This window comes from Pelophylax lessonae, assembly GCF_965119305.1.
Source record: "Pelophylax lessonae genome assembly, chromosome: 3".
Lineage (NCBI taxonomy): Eukaryota > Metazoa > Chordata > Amphibia > Anura > Ranidae > Pelophylax > Pelophylax lessonae.
This window is the reverse complement of record NC_138770.1, coordinates 400407516-400429341: the sequence shown is the minus strand read 5'-3', so window position 1 is coordinate 400429341 and position 21826 is coordinate 400407516. Positions and strand designations below refer to the sequence as shown.

General features: G+C 38.5%; 1 protein-coding gene across 1 annotated transcript in view; it reads left to right on the top strand.

The window, feature by feature from the left end:
- LAMA4 (laminin subunit alpha 4) overlaps positions 1-21826 on the top strand; it is a 159583-nt gene that overhangs the window by 73152 nt on the left and 64605 nt on the right. Inside the window, exons 8-13 of the mRNA XM_082250251.1 lie at positions 36-128; positions 2346-2497; positions 3910-4020; positions 6684-6795; positions 13758-13925; positions 18847-19043. Coding sequence (XP_082106377.1) covers positions 36-128; positions 2346-2497; positions 3910-4020; positions 6684-6795; positions 13758-13925; positions 18847-19043 — 833 coding nt within the window. The remainder of the gene's footprint in view (positions 1-35; positions 129-2345; positions 2498-3909; positions 4021-6683; positions 6796-13757; positions 13926-18846; positions 19044-21826) is intronic.

The window sequence follows — 21826 nt, the reverse complement described above, 5'->3', positions numbered from 1 at the left end:
TTGTGTAATTATTACCCTTATTGCATGTCTTGTAGAATGCAACTGTGGTGGTGGACCGTGTAACAATAAAACAGGAGAATGTCTACTAGAAGATCCTGATTCCCCAAGTGGCTCAGACTGTTCATTTGGTAAGTTGTAAAGTAAAGATAAAGGAAAGCTGGGTTCTTCTCTTGTATCTTTAAAGGCAGTCATTAAATTTATATGGAAGAAAATGCAGTCTCAGGTCACCTAGAGAATAATGCATTACTCAATATCAGCTGTTATCCTTATTTATACCTTGATTTATGATGCAGTAAGGGCTAGAAATATAAAACAGGAAAGACCACAGGAAGAATATAAACCTGTGAAATTTTAGCTTGGATTTATTACACCAAATCAGAGAGCCTACAGCTTTTTAAACTGATTAAATACAGATGCAATGCAGAACTGAAGCCACTGAACAATGTTTCCAAGTTTTATACTTTATTACTGTTTTATCTACTGTATATACAGTATATACCCTGTGTGTGTGTGTGTGTGTGTGTGTGTGTGTGTATATATATATATATATATATATATATATATATATATATAGATATGTATATAGATATATATATATATATATATATGTACATAGATATATAAAAATATATATATGTGTGTGTGTGTATACAGGGCTTTTTTTCAGCAGGAACGCGGGGGAATGCAGTTCCGGGATTTCCAGGACTTAATGTATGTTATGGCAAGGAGTGCAGGGGTGTGCATTATGATCTACTGATGCTGGCTGCTGGGGGATATATTGTTGCTGGAGGGGATCTGTTTTTGTTAGGTGGTTCATTGTTGCTGGGGAGATCTATTGTTGCTGGTGGGGGATCTATTGTTGCTGGCAGTGACTATTGTTGTGGGGGAGAGGGGGGGTCAATTGTTGCTGGAAGGGATCTACTGTTGAGGGAGAAGTATATTGTACCTGACTGCTGGAGAGTCTATTAATACTGGCTTTTGAGAGATCTGCTGTTGCTGCCAGGGGTCTATTGTTGCTGGGGTGATATTTTGTTGCAGGGGTCCATTGCTCCTTTGGGGGGGGTATGATACTGCTAGCTGCAGGGGGGTCTTTTTTACTGCTTTTCTTGTTATCATTACCAAAGTCCATACAAATTACTTAGCACAGCAAAATTATACTTGGCTCTGTATTCCCTAAATGAGGCGTTGCTTGGAGGTGGGTAGGGGGTGGAACCAAGTCATGGTGCTCAGAGCTGGGTAGGGGCAAAGACACAAAGTGACTCAGATGGGGGGAGTTCCAGCACCTTTTCACTGAGGAAAAAAGTTCTGTATATATATATATATATATATATATATATATGTATGTATATGTATATATATATATATATATATATATATTTATATATAAATACACTATATTGGCAAAAGTATTAGGACACCTGACTTTACACGCACATGAAATTTAATTGCATCCCAGTCTTAGTCCGTAGGGTTCACTATTGAGTTGGCCCACCCTTTGCAGCTATAAAAGCTTCAACTCTTCTGGGAAGGCTGTCCACAAGGTTTAGGAGTGTGTCTATGGGAAAGTTTGACCATTCTTCCAGAAGCGCATTTGCGAGGTCAGGCAATGTTGGACGAGAAGACGTGGCTTGCAGTCTCTGCTCTAACTCTCCCCAAAGGTGTTTTATCGGGTTGAGGTCAGGGCTCTCTGCAGGCCAGTCAAGTTCCTCCACCCCAAACTTGCTCATAACTCCTGTTCAGTAGAGAGAAGAATTTAGAGGTGTTCTGTGAGCACAGCGAATACAATGATTATTGGGGGAGATAGTCTAGAGATAGAGATAGTCTAGGTCAATGGTGGAGGAATGTGCAGACATTGTTTATACAATTTAGATGATATAACAAAGATGGAGGTACCATCAGCAGTATTAACAGATTATGCTTTCTCTAGGCAAATATCTTTTCAAATTTTACATTTTTTTATGCTATTTAATAGCTATATTTAGTGCAGAATCTATACTGAAATGTTTGATCTTTGCACTTTTTTGTCCTATGCTGTAATATTCTTTAGATTTGTTTGAGGGCCAAATACACAACTGGATTGTTTTACTATAGGCATTGGTTACATTTTACCATAGCACAGATCACAAATGAGTATGGACTATATTACTAGTCAAGTGATAACACTTTCACATGTTTCTGCCTACATATCTCAATCTTTTAAATGTGTTGATATAGAATAACATGTACCTGTGTGCCTTGATTTACTTAATAAATTACATTATTAAAAAAACATTCTCTATGCTGTACATGAACATATTGTCCTGTACATATTCAGAAACTAACATATTGTTCTTCTGTTTCACTAGATTGTGATAAATGTATATGGGACCTAATTGATGACCTCAGAATCAGTGATTTATTAATAAATGAAACCAGGTCAACAATAAGGAATATATCCACTGGAGTGGCAGTTAACAGGCTCCTCAGTGACATTAACTCATCAGTCATCCTATTCATGGTATTGATGCTGATCACTTTTACTTTTCTGGTTTACAGTTTGCCATTGATTGCTGTCTCTGTGATAAGATTGCTAATGTAATTTCTCACAACAATGCATCGAGGGAGAGAGTTTCTACAAAAAACCTTGTGCAAAAAAGAATTGGTCTATATTAATCCCAAAAAGGCACGAAAAAATGGCATGCTGATATTGTATCTCACCAATCATAGATATAATACAAGCATTTTTGTGTCTTTACTTTATTTCATATTTTATCAAAAAGATAATAAACGGCAAGGATTATTATCTCATTCTAAAGTTAAATATATACAAAAAGATAGAATATTATATACATTATAGCACTATTTTATTTGTAAGTGGCCTTTTAACCCCATACAAATAATTACTTGGGTAAATCTTTTGAGTCACCTTATATCTTAGGGCAGGGATTCTCAATCAGGGTTCCGTGGAACCCTAGGGTTCTTCCAGAGGTTTTTAGGGGTTTCTTGAGCTGTGACTAATTGAACTCACATCTTATGGTGCCTACATAGCTCCAGGGCCAACGCTACTTGGCAGAACCAGTTGTATGGCACTAAGGAACATTTAGCTGTCTTTGGCATTCTGACCACCACTGTAAGGATTTAATTCTTCCTACTGACTACCAATGTAAGGGACGTTCTTCCCATTGAGCACCAATGTAAGGAGCATTCTTTCCATTGATCACCAATGTAAGGGTCATTCTTCCCACTGATCACCAATGTAAAGAGAATTCTTCCCATTTTCCACCAATGTTAGGAGCAATCTTTCCACTGACTCCTGATGAAAAAAATTTGGCATGGGTTCCCCGAGACCTGTAAATTATTTCAAGGATTCCTCTGGAGTAAAAAGGTTGAGAATGGCTGTCTTAGAGGGTTTTTATTGACAGAATTATCTCTTTGCTTTTAATATTTATAGAAGGTGTCAATAAAACACATAGGCAGTGTATTGTAATGTGCACCAAAGAAAAGTGATAACCACTCAGAGAGAAAGAAATCGGGCCCACGAGGATGAAGTTAAACCTGGGGGCTCAGTGTTGTCAGCTGTTGTTATTTGATATAATCCTTATATAAAACATTGCAAGCTTGCTGGTGGCTTTTACATCTAGGACTAAGGAGATATGATCTTAATGATCTTCCTCTTTTGGTGCCATTAAAATCCCACACAGTAGAAACCTTTTTTGAATGTACTAAAGTATAGAGACAAGTGTACCAGTCATATCTCCCTGTATCATGTCCTTTTGGCTCCCTTTGGAGTCTTGCTGATATTGATATTATGTATTTATAAATGCAAGTGGATATATATATCATTGGCTGCATGTACAATATATACATAACAATAAACTTCTGTTTTGTGAACATACTGCAAAATGTTATCATCTTAATTTCATTATTTAGGGAAATCTTCAAGAAAAGAAGAATCAGTTAATGTTTGAAGATCTTCAGATTTCTGACATTGAAGCAGAAGTGAAACTAATTCAAGTGGAAGTTAATGAAATTGCAGAGAAGGTTAGTATGTATATTATAGCCATTTTAATCTGTTTTCATATTAGTATATTCACAGATAATTGCACACAATGCTTGATCTACCACATTTTTACCATCTTCCAAAATTCAACCAGAAGGGTTTTCTTCAATTGAATCTATAAACGTAGGCCACTAATGGTAACTAATAACATTTTATTTGAAGAAACAAATATTTAACCCCTATGGACCAGAGCGATTTTTACATTTCAGCTATGGGTCTGTGTATTGCATTAACTTTGTCTTTAGGGTAACAAGGTGATATATACTGTATATTGTTTTATTCATTTTTTTTCTATGCAATCTTTAAGCAAAAGGTCTAAAAAATAATATACCAGTGTTAGCTAAAACCTGTTGATAAGTGCACGTTTTATTCTATAATTTCTCCTGTGTATACTGACACTAACATGTTGTTACTATGACAAAGCATAGCAAAGTTATTTACAAATGGAATAAAGCCTTTTTTCAATGTTCCATTTTAGGGAATTAAGGAATAAACAAATAAAGATTTTTTAAAAAAAGTAACTATTAACAGTAAAAAAAAAACTGAAATTATATCATAGCTAAGGGGAGAAAGGAATTATTTAGCATTGATTATGGTTAAAGTGATATTAAACCCAGAACCCTGCATTCACTATATCTGGTCTCCCACATTACATAGAAATGCAATTAATTTAGTAAATATAAACTGCTAAATACCTTTGCTCATCAGCAGTATATAGCAGTGTTGTGACTCCTATCAGTGTCCAGGTGAGCACTGGTTAAAACTTGAAGGGGGGGGGTTATTCTCCTATGACTGTCCTTTAAGGGTGCAGGACCCCTAATCCTCTGTCTGAACAGTGATAATTGCCCCTGTGCTGATAACCTACACTCTTCCAAGAAAAAAAAACTCTCTAAACCAAACTGAGCATGTGCAAAGTGCCCCCAAGGCTCTGTACTATCAGCAGATGGATTGAGGACCGTGGAAGAAGGAGAGGATCAGAAAAGACAGGATCAAACAGCCTTTTTACACAATGCACAGGATTAGCCCCTTAGGTTCCACAGTGAGTATACCAAGCATGCTTTACTGCATATACAGACTGATTTTACTGTTGTGGGTTTAGAAACACTTTACCTAAGAAGTTAAATAGTTTTTTTTTTTATTAATAAACTTTCTTTTTAACTTACAAGATTTTCTTAACTGACATTAATTGCAAATCAAATGTTATACCTTTGATCTGCTATGAATAAAAAAGTTACAGTGAAGAAATAATAACATTGCTTCTTCTTGACACTGCAGACACTGTTCTGTGGTTCAGTTTACACAAGAGCAGAAATATCTTCTCATGTGCCAATAAAGCTAGGCCTGGATGTCCTATGCAGCTGGAGACGTGCAAGGAAAGAAGGAAGAGGGTCTGTATGTACTAAAGTTGCCCAAATAATTTAGATAAAATCTCTTTGGGTGTGTAGCATGCTCATTTCTATAACTGGTTAAAGATATCTTACTCAACTTAAAGAACAAGTTAACATAACTATGCAAAAAGCATAGTAATAATATTTATGGGTATGGTTTGGCAAGGATAGAATGCATCCATCAAAACATTAGCTATAGCCAAAACTGATTGTTTGAACATATTCTCCTGCTTCAAGACCGGTGAGTACCTCCACAACTATATGCTTATCCAATGGTTTCTAGTAGACAGGTGACTCACCCATTAGTCCTCTATAATCATATAGAAGAACACTGCCAACTGCACTGTTTTAAGTCTTATAGGTGCATCTCTAGGCAAAAACTTTTTTCATTTTTGATTGGGGAAGGGATAGAACTTCTTTGGCTGTCTGTGTCCCCATTGGGGAAATTCACCCCTACCTTTGTCCTGTTGACCATTGTCCCTGAGAAAGAAAGCAAGGGGAAAATCAAACATTTTGAAGTTATCCCCAGACGAAGATGGAAGAGGAAATTTTATAATGGGAATCCTGTTCAATGGACAACTGTCTGAGACAAGAATTCCCCTGACTTAAGGAAATTTCCCCTAATTAGTATTGCATTTCTGGGACATAAGTTTTTCTAATGGTACAGAGAGAGCACAAAATAAGCTGGCAGGTTTTTTAACAGATGTTTTAACCATTCTTTACTGTAAAAAAAATAATAGTTTGTTGTGTTTTCAGCCTGGCCGGGAAAGGTGCAACTTGGTGCCAACCAATCCAGGCCAGGATTTCACCATTACACACTCTATCCAAAAAAAAAAAAGTTGTAGCTGTACATACACTTTAAGAATGTAACCTAAATAGGCAGCTAACATTGAAATATGTGGCACAGCAATTACGTAAAAGTCAAATAGCTCATTTTCTGTACAATAATGGTTTCTTTTAAATCTCTAGTTGTCAATTTAAGTAGTTGCTTTATGATATTTATTTTAAGGTTAGTGTATTTCCATTGGTTAGTTTATTATTGGGAACATATGTAAATGTAACATAATTTGTATGTCATGTGTATGTTTGTAGCAATACATTTTGATTAAATATGTTTGCTTCCATAAGATTAATGTTTAATGTGGAATCATGGGGTGGGGGGGGGGGGCAGTATGCATCCAGCTGTGCATGGAATGTACTGTGTACTCTTACAGATTATGACATTGTGAACTTATGCTGACACTGGCCATTTGCAGGGAAATCTTGCAGAGATGAAAGGCCAGCTGATACACAAGGAAACTATGGAAACGATGAGCCGTGCAAAGTTAACTGCAGAACAAGTTAGTGACATAGAAGATGAGATTAATGGTACGAAGCATATTTTTCTTCATACTGTTATTTTAGTTTGTATCATTCAGCAATATGCATGAGATAGAATATAGGTCCAAAGGCCCATATTGGAAGATTCCATGGAAGATATTTCAGTTTTTTATTTATTTCTAAATGGATATATAACGTAGTGAAGCACTCCTCTAAAACAGCAATATTGTACAATATTTTTAAATAGATATGTCAAAGTTTAGTAGTGCAATCACCAATTAATAATGTGCATAAAGTTCTATACACTATCCAATAAATATTTGTTAAATCTCCGTGACAAAATAAATACAAGTATCCAAGTAAAAAAAAAAAAAAAAAAAGAAATAATAAATGTACTCACAGAATAAAATGACACATAAGTGGATCAGACAACAGCATAAGTTCTCATAGTATCGGCATCTGTACTGGAAAGATGACGCCCAGTCACCACCAGTGTGATGACATCACAGAGTCCTGCCCACCTTTAATTTTGTGAGTGCATTTATTATTTCTTTTTTAAATAATTGTTAAAGCAGTGTTGCACTATGCGATCATGTTGGAGAGGAGATGTGGGTGGTGCTGATCTGATTTATTTATTAAGCGTTTTATGACCTCCTTTTATCATCTGTGAGGTCCATCACACCAGGAGAGGGGACACCCCATTGGGCACCTGGGTGATACTATAAGTGGAGGCATGTGATGGACTAAATTGTGGAAGATATTTATCTTTTTTGAACACGTATACATTTGCCCACTATTGCTGATTTAGTGAAGCACTACACTACAGTATATACTGTATATCTATTTGTTCAAGTACATGTGTGGTGATTGCACTGTCCAGTATTAGCTGCTCTATATTTGAACATTTGAGCTGTTTTTTGTTTTTTTTTTCATTTTATTTTGGTTTAATTTTAATTTTTTTATGTTTGTTTTTGTACACTAATAGTGCAGAATTATTATACATATTTTATATTTATTTCTGAAATTATAAAAAAAACTTGTAGGCTACTCAAACCTAAATCTAAACAGCACATGGCAAAATAAATTAACAAATAATTATTAATTATTTTAAAACACATTAACGCCTGATTATGGCTCAGATCAGTGCACAGAACTAGACAATAAAATAGTTATCTTAAAATAATATTTCAATCACTCAGTGATTTCCAATCTGATTGGCTGCAATCAACACATTGCTACTGCCCTATACACATACCTAATATACTCAGTTATAAATTTAGATTATCGTTGAGATTATTTCTGAGAAATGTACCTTAGTCCTATCAATTTACATTCATAAAATCTCTGAGTTGTGCACTTCTGTGCCTCTATTCAGTTTCTTGTCTGTGCTATTAATACCGCAAGTACAATGAGTGGACTACAGAAGGTAAAGCTTTCAGCCTGTCTGCCAGCACTACCAGAGCTTACATGTCAGTGATTTGCAAATTGTGTATGACACTCCCCCGATTGGGCATCCCTTTAACAAGAATTGGGAGAGGGACATAAATCACATAAGTTCTGATTGTAGCACAATTGTAATTAAATATAGGGGTATTTAAAATAAATGTGGAGGAGATGGGGAGGGGAGGGGATGGGTAGGTTTTTTTTTGTTTAGGATTTTGGCTGTAATGTAGCTCTGCCACTATAGAAAAATAAAGAAACTGTTGTCAGATATGAAGTACCCTACCTAAAAGTGCCTGTAGGTTCCTGCAGCAGCTGCCATATCCTTAACTTTATCCCAAACACTGAGCCGTTTTGACAGACGTAGCTTTGGCATTCCTGGTGATGTTAAAACTTACCATTGCCTTAATGCATCCTGCACATTCCAATTACCCAATGCTGAATGAAAAGCTCATAATAAGATTAGGTGGGCAGCAAAAGGGAGTCGATGATCTTGACATAATCCATAAGTGTCAGAGATTTACACATCACAGTGGCCCAGAATTTGGTCATAATGGAAGAGGGCATGCATGTTCAGTTATACGTGCCTGCACGTTATAATTTACAGCCTCTATGTATTATTATTATAATGACTATGGAACATGAATTTACATAATTAGTGCTGGACACCTGCAATGCACATTGCTATTGTGAGTCCATGGCGTACTGAATTGGGATTGAAGACTAATAATGGCAACCCTAGAGCATCAATTCAACAATATGTTTTTTTGGCTTTTTTTTTTTTTTTTGAAGATTAGAAAATAATTTTAGGATCTATTTGTGCAAAAATCCGGGTACTTCCAAACAGTTCCCAAACAATTGCTTGAAACTGTAAGACCTCTTGTCATTTATTTCAGACACAATTCTCCTACAGACTGGAGCAGATATCTAGCTGGCAATACCCAAATGTATGAAATATTCCTGCTGTATGCAGACAAATTAGATTTCCCCCAAGGCACACTGACTCTCTTAAGTCAGATGGGGATAGGCTGCAGTTCATCACTTTATTGGACTCCCCAACATCCTGTGTCTGTGGTTTGGATGGCTCAATCTGTGCTGTCTTTTATTGCAGCTGTTTTATATGACCTCTTCTTCACACTCCGCCCTCCCTGACACTATAACAGTATAATTTCTATAGAATGTTATCATTTAAAGCCAAGTTGATACTCTATAAAAAGGAAAGTGACATTGAGTACAATAAATAAACTTGATAAATGACAAGGATAATGTCTGCATCTTTTTGTTTCACTGTGCAATGCATTTAGTGCAACAAATATGCAGGAACCATCTTTCTTTCATTGCTCTAACAGTTTGTCAACATATCGGGGCAGGGATTCAGTTCATAGTATGAGTGATATAATATCCACAGTGCATTTTAATATAGATTATAGATTTTCTAAATATCTAGAATCTATTTAGACACACAATCCTAATGCTTAAAACTTCACCAGTTTGTTAACACTAATGTTGGACTGACTCTGACACAAACCATACTGTATATATGAAATACACGGTATACATTGGTAAATACACGGTATACAGTATATGCAGAGTCTCTTACAACACAGGTGTACAAAAATATTTATATATATATATAAATCAAAAGTATTGGGACACCTGCCTTTACATGCACATGAAATAATGTGGACGAGAAGGACTGGCTCGCAGTCTCCGCTCTAATTTATCCCATAGGTGTTCTATCAGGTTGAGGTCAGGACTTTGTGCAGGCCAGTCAAGTTCTTTCACCCCAAACTTGCTCTTCCATGTCCTTATGGACCTTGCCTTGTGCACTGGTCCAAAAGCAAGGTCAGGCACTGATGTGGATGAAAAAGACTGTCTCGCAGTCTCCGCTCTAATTTATCCCAAAGGTGTTCTATTAGGTTGAAGTTAAGACTTTGTGCATGGCAGTCAAGTTCCTCCACCCCAAACTTGCTCTTCCTTGCCCTTATGGACCTTGCTTTGTGCACTGGTCCAAATCATTTGGTGGAGGTGGGATTATGGTGTGGGGTTGTTTTTAAAGGGTTGGGATTGGCCCCTTAGTTCCAGTGAAGGGAACACTTAAGGCATCACAGAGTCCTGTCTTCAACCCGATAGAACACCTTTTGGATTAATTAGAGCACAGACTGTCCACATCAGTGCCTGACCTCACAAATGCGCTTCTGGAAGAATGGTCAAAAATTCTCATACACACATTCCTAAACCTTGCGGACACAGCCTTCCCAGAACAGTTGAAGCTGTTATACCTGCAAAGGGTGGGCCAACTCAATATTGCGAACTAAGACTGGGATGGCATTAAGGTTCATGTGCATGTAAAGGCAGGCATCCCAATACTTTTAGTAATATAGTGTATATATAAATATATATATATATATATATATATAGTAGCTCACAAAAGTGAGTACACCCCTAACATATTTGTAAATATTTTATTATATCTTTTCATGTGACAACACTGAAGAAATTACACTTTGCTATAATGTAAAGTAGTGAGTGTACAGCTTGTATAACAGTGTAACTTTGCTGTCCCCTCAAAATAACTAAACACGCAGCCATTAATGTCTAAACCGCTGGCAACAAAAGTGAGTACACCCCTAAGTGAAAATGTCCAATTAGGGCCCAAAGTGTCAATATTTTTTGTGGCCACCATTATTTTCCAGCACTGCCTTAACCCTCTTGGGCGTGGAGTTTACCAGAGCTTCACAGGTTGCAACTGGAGTCCTCTTCCATTCCTCCATGAGGACATCACAGAACTGGTGGATGTTAGAGACCTTGCGCTCCTTCGCCTTCCATTTGAGGATGCCCCACAGATGTTCAGTAGGGTTTAGGTCTGGAGACATGCTTGGCCAGTCCCTCACCTTTATCCTCAGCTTCTTTAGCAAGGAAGTGGTTCATCTTGGAGGTGTGTTTGAGGTCGTTATCATGTTGGAATATTGCCCTGTGGCCCAGTCTCTGAAGATAGGGGATCATGCTCTGCTTCAGTAGGTCACAGTACATGTTGGCATTTATGGTTCCCTCAATGAACTGTAGCTCCCCAGCACCAGCAGCACTCTTGCAGTCCCAGACCATGACACTCCCACCACCATGCTTGACTGTAGTCTTTGTACTCCTCACCTGGTTACTGCCACACACGCTTGACACCATCTGAACCAAATAAGTTTACCTTGTTCTTATCAGACCACAGGACATGGTTCAAGTAATCCATATCTTTAGTCTGCTTGTCTTCAGCAAACTGTTTGCGGGCTTTCTTGTGTATCATCTTTAGAAGAGGCTTTCTTCTGGGACGACAGCCATGCAGACCAATTTGATGCAATGTGCGGCATATGGTCTGAGCACTGACAGGCTGATCCCCCACCCCTTCAATCTCTGCAGCAATGCTGGCAGCACGCATATGTCTATTTCCCAAAGACAACCTCTGGATATGATGCTGAGCATGTGCACTCAACTTCTTTGGTCAACCATGGCGAGGTCCGTTCTAAATGGAACCTGTCCTGTTAAACCACTGTATGGTTTTGGCCAATTTTGCTGCAGCTCAGTTTTGGGGTCTTGGCAATCTTCTTATAGCCTAGGTCATCTTTATGTAGAGCAACAATTCCTTTTTTTCAGATCCTCAAAGAGTTCTTTGCCATGAGGTGCCATGTTGAACTTCCAGTGACCAGTATAAGAGAGTGAGATTGATAACACCAAATTAAACACACCTGCTCCCCATTCACATCTGAGACCCTGTAACACTAACAAGTTACATGACACCAGGGAGGGAAAATGGCTAATTGGGCCCAAATTGGACATTTTCACTTAGGGGTGCACTCACTTTTGTTGTCAGCGATTTAGACATGAATGGCTGTGTGTTGAGTTATTTTGAGGGGACAGCAAATTCACACTGTTATACAAGCTGTAAACTCACTACTTTACAGTGTTGCAAAGAGTCATTTCTTCAGTATTGTCACATGAAAAGATATAATAAAATATTTACAAAAATGTGAGGGGTGTACTCTTGTGAGATACTGTAAATGCATAAATGCATGCGCATACATAGTTATAGACAATATATAGCAATGTTTAACGTGACCTCTTATTCATTTAAAAATTCAAAAATGCATAGTTTGATTAATAAAAGTTGCATTTTATTTATTTTTGTAGCCAGCCATGAATTATTCATTGATATTGATAACTATAGAGTTACATTGTCATGGATTTACTTCTGTATTTGTATTGTTCTGAAAAAAACAGTTGATAATCAAAATAGGACAGCTATCAAAAATCACAGTAAGTAGAAACTTTAGATAGTGGGCACACTGGGCAGGCAGAAAAAAAGAGATATACTGTACACAGATAGTACACAGATAGAAGTCAGTTTTTGCTAAAAAGCTCTCTCTGAGTAGCTTCTTAGGCGTCTTTCACACGGGCGGTGCGACCGATGGACTCTGTTTTGCTCAGCGGGGATCGATCCGCCAATCCCTGCTGAGCAGGCGGATGACAGTTCCGTCTCTGCTTACTTTGCAGAGACAGATATGTCAGAGCCCTGCTCTCCTCTATGGGAGATCAGATGAAAACGGACCGCTTGTCCGTTTTCATCCGATCTTATCTGATCCAATCCTCCAGACGGATGGAAAATAGGGTTTCCATCTGTCCGGATCTCACGGACAGGATTTGATCGGATAGCAGCGGGTGTCAGCGGAGATGTCTCCGCTGACATCCACTCCTCTTTAGGGCTGCATGGAGCATCCGATCAGGTCCACCTGAAAAACTGACAGGTGGACCAGGTCGGAAAGCCCGTGTGAAAGGGGCCTTATTATTCTGCAGCCACGTGGACCCTCTGTTCACATAAGTGACCCAACTCAGCTGAGTGCTGCTTAAGGAGCCAAGTTATGACTTCTGGGATCTGACAACAGAAGCAAAGCAGAAAGTAAAATTTGGCACCATCCAGAAACTGCTTAACTCTTCAAAAAAGACAGACATTCGATCCAACACAATTTGAATTCAGCTAATAGCAGTACAGAGGATGTTTTCCAGTCTTTTTAAGTTTATCAAGATAATGGATTTCCTGAGCCCTGTCTCTGTGAATAGCTAACACTGAGGGACTGAAGGAACATGGAAGATATGGGGAGGATCTAGCTACGACTAAACTAAAAAAAGCACTAAACAGGAGGGGAGGGCAGAGAGGTGAGGACAGAGGAAGATACCAAATCACATTAGTAAACAGGTTGCAGTGCCCCAAAATTACCACTAGATGTCAACATGCTACAGAAAATTTTATAACGTCATGGCAATTAATACAAGAATAAAAATACATAAAAGTGGGGCTGAACAAGTCTACCTCTGAAACCTGCCTCACGTGGGGTATTGGAGCACTGCAACCAGTATAAGCTGTATCTCGCAGTTCCCATAGGGCTGTGCATGATACACTAGGCTGAACCTCTGTAAGTCAACAGAAGTGCATTGTGGTGCTAACCCTAATCACCGGAGGCCAGGTTGTGTGCCTGTATACCCAGAACACATGCAATAATCTGAATGCAATCCTAATATTTTCGCAGAAACACTTGTTAAACTAAAGCATTACGAATCCCTGCAAGGCGATGTGAGCCCCACAGATCGTGTTAAAAACTTAAAGGATGCAGAGCAAATGCTAAAAGAACTGTCAGTACTTAACTTTGACACTCAGAAAAAGCTGGTGCAAGAAGAAGCAGAAACCGCTGAAGAGGGTAAGTAGATACATTTTTTAAGAACCTTTAATTAGGAAGTATGTTAACACTTGGAACTTGCTAAAATGACCATCAGATTTACCTTTATTACACCTGATGTTGTTATTTTAGGTTTATTACATTGATTAGTTGCACAACTGTGCCCATTTCTCTTTTCTTTATTTGGATGTTATGAAGACATTTAATAAATAAATGTAGATGCATAATTCTTGTCTCTATCAGTGAGGGCAAATGCCAAGCTCTGTGTGGGATACAACTTGCACCTTCTTCAGTCTAGCTATTGATGGGTCAGTTTTTTCATTCTAGTGAATTGAGCAAAAAAAAAAAAATTGACCCAATTCCCCCATCTACACATTGAAGGTGGATGTGAGAATTCTCCCCGCTGTGTATTTGGACAGTGGGGAGACTCCCCCGTCATCAGAATACACTGATCTGTGCTGCAGGCTATAGCTGATCATGCAGACATTTTTCAACAGGCTGAATGAACACAAGTCAATCAGTTGATCAACATTTGTTTGACCACAGTGCCCATACATCTATGGAAATGTGGCCAGTCCCAGCTGAACTGACCGAATTTCTGTCCATTGTATGGCCAGCCTAAATTCTCTGCATTTGTTCATTAGTATAATGGGGTTTTTATGTAGTTTATGTCAAATCAAAAAAACTTATGTTGGGTTTTTCCTGATATCTGACAACAGTTTCACCAAACAGGAAGTGATGGAAAATCTGCAACATGGGCATAGACAAAAAATAAAATCTTACATGGCTTCTAGCTATTCATTACTCTACAAAAAATAATAATTTTTATTTTTGTCCATGTTGTTGTAGGTTAGTTCTTCTCACTTCCTGTCTGGTAAAATGTTGCAGACAGGACAGAAAATGATAATACATCTGTCTAATGGAGCTTAAAAATGCACTTTAAACTCAGCTGTCTGACCACAAAATATAAATTCAATTCAAAATTATTTTGTTATAAATTCTAAATTATTATTTAATCATTATTTGACCTAATTGGATGCATATAGATGTGAAAATTGACATTAGTTGTTTTCCATGACTTTTCAATTTTTTTAATGTGCTATGAGATACCCGATGAAATATATATTTTTTTCTGTTTTGGATGTAGTGTGGAAGGATTAGAGATCCTGTCAGGTTTATATTAATGTCTGAGTACCTGTAGGGAAATTTAACAGGGCTAAAAGTGGGGCAAAATCCAAAATGTTGAGTTGTCACCAGAAGAGGAATAGACTTAAAATCTTTCATTGGAGATGTTTGCTCCAGTGACAGCTGTTGAAGCGAGGAACCACCAATGAAGGCAAATCTCTTAAATGGGACACAGATGACAAAAAAAAAAACCTGCATACCTTGTTGCAGGTTCTGAACATTCTAGATAATCTCCCACCCAGTGGTTATAGCATTGTCCTGCAGAATCCTCTCAGAATTCTGACCCCACTTGGTCATGCACCATTATCTTCTTGTATGATGTAATTTGGAAGCCCGCCAGCCCTTCCCGGTCCTGCCTGGCTTCACATTACACCGCACTAAGCCTATTCCCTCCTCCTTTTCCAATGAAGGGCGATTTCTCTTTTCTTGGAGAAAACCGTTCACCAGACAGGAAGTGAATCACTTCAATGGAACCTTCTGCAATAAAACTGATAGGAGACCCAATCCTTTCCCACTCAATTCACAACTAAAAAAAGGTTTGGCTATAGATATACAGTGGGTACGGAAAGTATTCAGACCCCCTTAAATTTTTCACTCTTTGTTATATTGCAGCCATTTGCTAAAATCATTTAAGTTCATTCTTCTTCCTCATGAATGTACACACAGCTCCCCATATTGACAGAAAAACACAGAATTGTTTACATTGTTGCAGATTTACTAAAAAAGAAAAACTGAAATATCACATGGTCCTAAGTATTCAGACCCTTTGCTGTGACACTCATATATTTAACTCGGGTGCTTTCCATTTCTTCTGATCATCCTTGAGATGGTTCTACACCTTCATTTGAGTCCAGCTGTGTTTGATTATACTGATTGGACTTGATTAGGAAAGCCACACACCTGTCTATATAAGACCTTCCAGATCACAATGCATGTCAGAGCAAATGAGAATCATGAGGTCAAAGGAACTGCCTGAAGAGCTCAGAGACAGAATTGTGGCAAGGCACAGATCTGGCCAAGGTTACAAAAAGATTTCTGCTGCACTTAAAGTTCCTAAGAGCACAGTGGCCTCCATAATCCTCAAATGGAAGACGTTTAGGACGACCAGAACCCTTCCTAGAGCTGGCCGTCCGGCCAAACTGAGCTATCGGGGGAGAAGAGCCTTGGTGAGAGAGGTAAAGAAGAACCCAAAGATCACTGTGGCTGAGCTCCAGAGATGCAGTCAGGAGATGGGAGAAAGTTGTAGAAAGTCAACCATCACTGCAGCCCTCCACCAGTCGGGGCTTTATGGCAGAGTGGCCCGACGGAAGCCTCTCCTCAGTGTAAGACACATGAAAGCCCGCATGGAGTTTGCTAAAAAAACACCTGAAGGACTCCAAGATGGTGAGAAATAAGATTCTCTGGTCTGATGAGACCAAAATATAACTTTTTGGCCTTAATTCTAAGCGGTATGTGTGGAGAAAACCAGGCACTGCTCATCACCTGTTCAATACAGTCCCAACAGTGAAGCATGGTGGTGGCAGCATCATGCAGCATCATGCTGTGGGGGTGTTTTTCAGCTGCAGGGACAGGACGACTGGTTGCAGTTGAGGGAAAGATGAATGCGGCCAAGTACAGGGATATCCTGGACAAAAACCTTCTCCAGAGTGCTCTGGACCTAAGACTGGGCCGAAGGTTTACCTTCCAACAAGACAATGACCCTAAGCACACAGCTAAAATAACGAAGGAGTGGCTTCACAACAACTCCGTGACTGTTCTTGAATGGCCCAGCCAGAGCCCTGATTGAGCATCTCTGGAGAGACCTAAAAATGGCTGTCCACCAACGTTTACCATCCAACCTGACAGAACTGGAGAGGATCTGCAAGTAGGAATGGCAGAGGATCCCCAAATTCAGGTGTGAAAGACTTGTTGCATCTTTCCCAAAAAGACTCCTGGCTGTATTAGATCAAAAGGGGGCTTCTACTAAATACTGAGCAAAGGGTCTGAATACTTAGGACCATGTGATATTTCAGTTTTTCTTTTTTAATAAATCTGCAACAATGTCAACAATTCTGTGTTTTTCTGTCAGTATGGGGTGCTATGTGTACATTCATGAGGAAGAAGAATGAACTTAAATTATTTTAGCAAATGGCTGCAATATAACAAAGAGTGAAAAATTTAAGGGGGTCTGAATACTTTCCGTACCCACTGTATTTTAAGGTCACTCACAGTATATGCTGTTTTTGACATTTTGCTGTTTTTATACCGTATAAAGAACAAGAGGAGGGCACATGATCTTGTGCGTTACCCAAATGGAGTTTATTAACTACTTCAAGACCAGAAGGATTTGCCCCCTTAATGACCAGGCCATTTTTTGTGATTCGGCACTGCGTTACTTTAATGTAAATTTGTGCGGTAGTGTGATGCTGTACCAAAATAAAATTGATGACCTTTTTATCCCCCAATAGAGCTTTCGTTTGGTAGTAATTGATCACCTGTGCGATTTTTATTTTTTGCGCAATAAACAAAAAAAGAGCAACGTTTCTGAAAAAAAATATACATATTTTTCACATTCTGCTATATAACATTTCCAAAAAAAAATTTAAAAATCAAAAATGTTAACCCTTTTAAGCCAATTTGTATTCTGCTACATATTTTTGGTAAAAAAAAAAAAAAAATTGCAATAAGCTAATTTTTTTGCGCAAAAGTTATCACGTCTACAAACTAGGGGAAAGATTTATGTCATTTTATTTTTTATTTTTTTACTAGTAATGGCAGCGATCTGCGATTTTTAGCAGGACACCGACATTGTGGCAGGCAGACCAGACCCCTAACTGACATTTTTAACACTTTTGGGGGACCAGTGACAATACTAAAGTAATCAGTGCTAAAAATATGCACTGTTACTGTAATAATGACACTGGCAGGGAAGGGGTTTACCTAGGGGTGGTCAAAGGGTTAGGTGTGAGCCTAGGGGAGTGTTTTCTAACTGTATGGGGGATGGGCTTGTGAAATTACCACAGAGACCTGTGATCCTATATAGAAGGATCACAGGTGCTCTGTGATCATTTCAGAAAGAACGGTCAGCTGTGTTTACAACAGCTGACTGTCCTTCTCTCTCAGCGGCGGGCGATCACGGGTGCACGGCAGCAATCGCGACCGCCGGCCCCATGCATCAGTATCCCCATTGCCTAGTGGGGGGGGCAGAAGTGCACCACCTGCAGGGCGCGCTTGCCCCCCCTGCACCACGCGTGCGACTGACATAAGGCTACGCCGGTTCATGCAGGAGAGGCAGCCTGCCGTAGTAAATGTGCGACGGGCGGTCTTAATGTTGTTAAAATGAAATGAGAAGAAATATACTCACAAACATAAAAATGTTAAAAGCATATCGATCCGCAATGGTCCCAAAGTTTCAGGACAGTGTCCAGCAAGCCAGAGGACCTTCAAAATTACTGAGCCTTTGGGTCCATTGTGGATCGATATGCTTTTAACTTTTTTATGTTTGTGAGTATGTTTCTTCTCATTTCATTTTAATAAACTCCATTTGGGTATTGCACAAGGTCGTGCTCCCTCTTATTGTTCTTTATACAGTGTTTCCATCGGGTTTCCCCTGACCCCAAGTGGGCATTAGGATCTGTGCTTTTACCCGGAGCCCTAGAGACCCACCGCCACCACATCTCTGTCAAGCGCAGAAGATTTTGTCTATCTTTTCACATTTGTTATGTTTTTATGTAATCAGTAAAGTATTACATTTTGCTTTGTAATCCTAATTTTGCAGTGTTAGATGAGGTCCAAGAGGAATGGGTGCAGAAACACAACAATACCCTGTCTCTATTTCCTATTGTACTGGAGCCCATCGAAGAATACAATAAGAAGCTATCAGAGCTGCAAGAGTTCCTAAAGGAAGCTCGCAACAACACCATGCAAACAACTGATAAAAACACAGAAAACAGCGGCAAGCTTCATATGCAAGATGTAAGATGATTTTGTTCACTATAGGGCTTTACAAAAGACAAAAATAATGCAATAAAAATAGGATCTATATGCAATGTCTAGCCTCAAGGGAAACAGGGTTAACTGCAATTTAGTTATTTATTTAAGTCTAAAAGTGAGGCTATCAGAACAGTCCTTGTGCTTACCCATGAGCCTTCACGTGTCTCTCCTTTTCTGTCTACCCCTTTCCTGTAACCTTTTTTCAGACCAGATGATGAGTCCCTTGTTAGACTAATGACTACAAGAGTACCCCATTTGCGCTTGGCATCATCAACTAATAAAATAGTGGGGAATGCCCATTCCTACACCAGAGCTTAGATGTAGAGCTGGGAAGTATCCAATTTCTGTATGAAGTATATTCCACAGAAGAGCCAGAGAGGATAACTGTTTTCCTGCACAACTCTTATTTTAATGTAATAACATCACTGATCTGACTAATTTTCTTATCAACAATATCTCTCTTTCTCTCTCTGCAAGAAACAAAAATAATAACAACCAGCTCAATCATTTAAAACTACCAAGATGTTATTTTAGATCAATATATAGCATATTCTCAGTGCAAAATGACCTAGCACTCAGCAAAAGGGACCTAAATAAATATTTTACTAGAAACAGATATATATATCACATTTGCAATTATTTGGAAGACATATACCAAGCCAAAACATCTTGGTATGGTACTCTCAACAATGAAAATACTAAAGAGAGTTAAAAAAAAATGTACCAAATTTCAAAAATTAGAGCAGCATACAACATGAAAGTGAAAAGGGAGACATGACTGAGACCTTTAAATACATCAAAGAGGTGAATAAGGCTCAGGAGGGCAGTTTTTTCCATATGAAACCAAAATCAAGAACACAGGGACATGACCTCAAAACTGGAGGGAAGTTAAAAACTAGTCTTAGAAAGTATTATTTTACTGAAAGGGTAGTTGGTGCTTGTAATAAACTTCCAGCAGAAGTAGTGGTGAGACATTCAACAGTAAATGGCTTCAAACATGCTTGGGATAAATATAGATCTATTGTCAGACAACAAAGATAACGAAAAAAAAAAAAAACGGGGAGAATAGATGGACTACGTGTCTTTTTCTGCTCTCACTTTTCTATGTTTCTATGAAATGTGAGTCTCTTCTTAGCATCCCAGTCCACATTGTAGATGTCTCTCCATACTATGGTAGCCTCTTTCTAGAAGGATAGTTTCTCGTAAAGGATTCTCTATTGTGCAGTCTTTCACCTGGCTGTCTCTAATAGGATATTTCTCTCTTTCACAAGATATTCTCTAAGAGGACAGTGTTTAACATAGAAGTTCCCCCATATAGCAGTCTCTCCATAGGAGGCCATTTCATTAACAGTAAAATCTGTTTAACAGAGCAACATCTTTTATGGCAGGCTCTCTCCAAAAATAATTCTCTTTACAAGGCATTTTTTTCAGTGCAGACTCACTCTGCCTTTCACCCCATGATTTCTCTTACATGACAGTCTTTGTTTTCTCATTCTTTACTCTTGTGGGGCTGTCTCTTTTTGTCATGGGGGTCTCATTCACAGAGGGTTTTGCTTCCAACACCTGCCAGTCTCTCGTTAACAGTCGGATCTCTCTCCATGGGGGCAGTCTTGCTCTTACTAGGGGCAATGTAATTTACATAGGATATTCTTTCTCCATTAGAGCAGGCTTCATATTTTATATTACAAACCCACAGTCACAATTGTTTTAAAAATAATTTTATTCTAAGTTGTTTTTCATATTTCCTTTGCAAATCAGAACATGTATTCATTTCTGTATTTTCTGTTTTTAATATTACAAATATGTTTTTTCAATAAGCCAACACTTCATTTTTAATATCGAGTTAGCAAGTTCTATTACTAGAAATAAATGCAAAAAGCCTATCTAAAACCATAATGCAAAGAAAGGTGGCATGTGGTAACCCCTAAATACCAGAGTTTTGTTTTCAGGATTTTGTGTCTTTTTTTTTTTTTTTTTAATTAAAATATTTTTATTATTTTTTCGGACATTAAAAGTCATGCATAAACATAAACATAAATCTGTTCCAGATGATCATTACATATCTAATTTAAACAAGCTTCTCTTCAAAATAGTCTATTCAGGAGAAAAGGCCACAACCTTCCATCCCCCTCCCCGCAAAAGCAAAACAAGCAAAAAAAAAAAAAAAGAGAAGCAAATGCCCCCCTGTACCCCTTCTTCCTTATGATTAACAACAAGTGTTTCCATACAAACAATATATATATCCAAGTGCCATATTTATCAAATAATAGGACCAGTGAATCTCACATCATTAATGTGTTTCCCCTCCACCACAACAAACATATTCCACCTAGTGTCAAAAATAATATTCTCAAATTTATCTCACCACTTAAGCCCCGTACACACGTACCGATTGTTGGCCGTAAATATTTGGCCGACGACCGATCGGCCGATTGTAGGCTTATTAGTATGATGCTTCCGACAGCCGACAGCGCATTTTCGGCCGAACAGAATCTGTCGTGCAAGCATTAAAATTTTTGTTGGCCAACACCAGAACAGCCGATTGTTCGCCAGTCAGTACAGATTTTGGCCGACAGACAGCAGATTTGCAAGACTGGGCATGCTCAGAAAAGAAAAAAGACAAGGAAAGTTAACCATCACATGACATCACTTCTGCAGTCGGCTGTTGTTGGCCGACAAAATTCGTGTGCAGTCTTTTGCACTTTTCAACAGACACGACAGCCCTCGGACAAAAGACGGCCGATCGTTCGGCCGACGATCGGTAC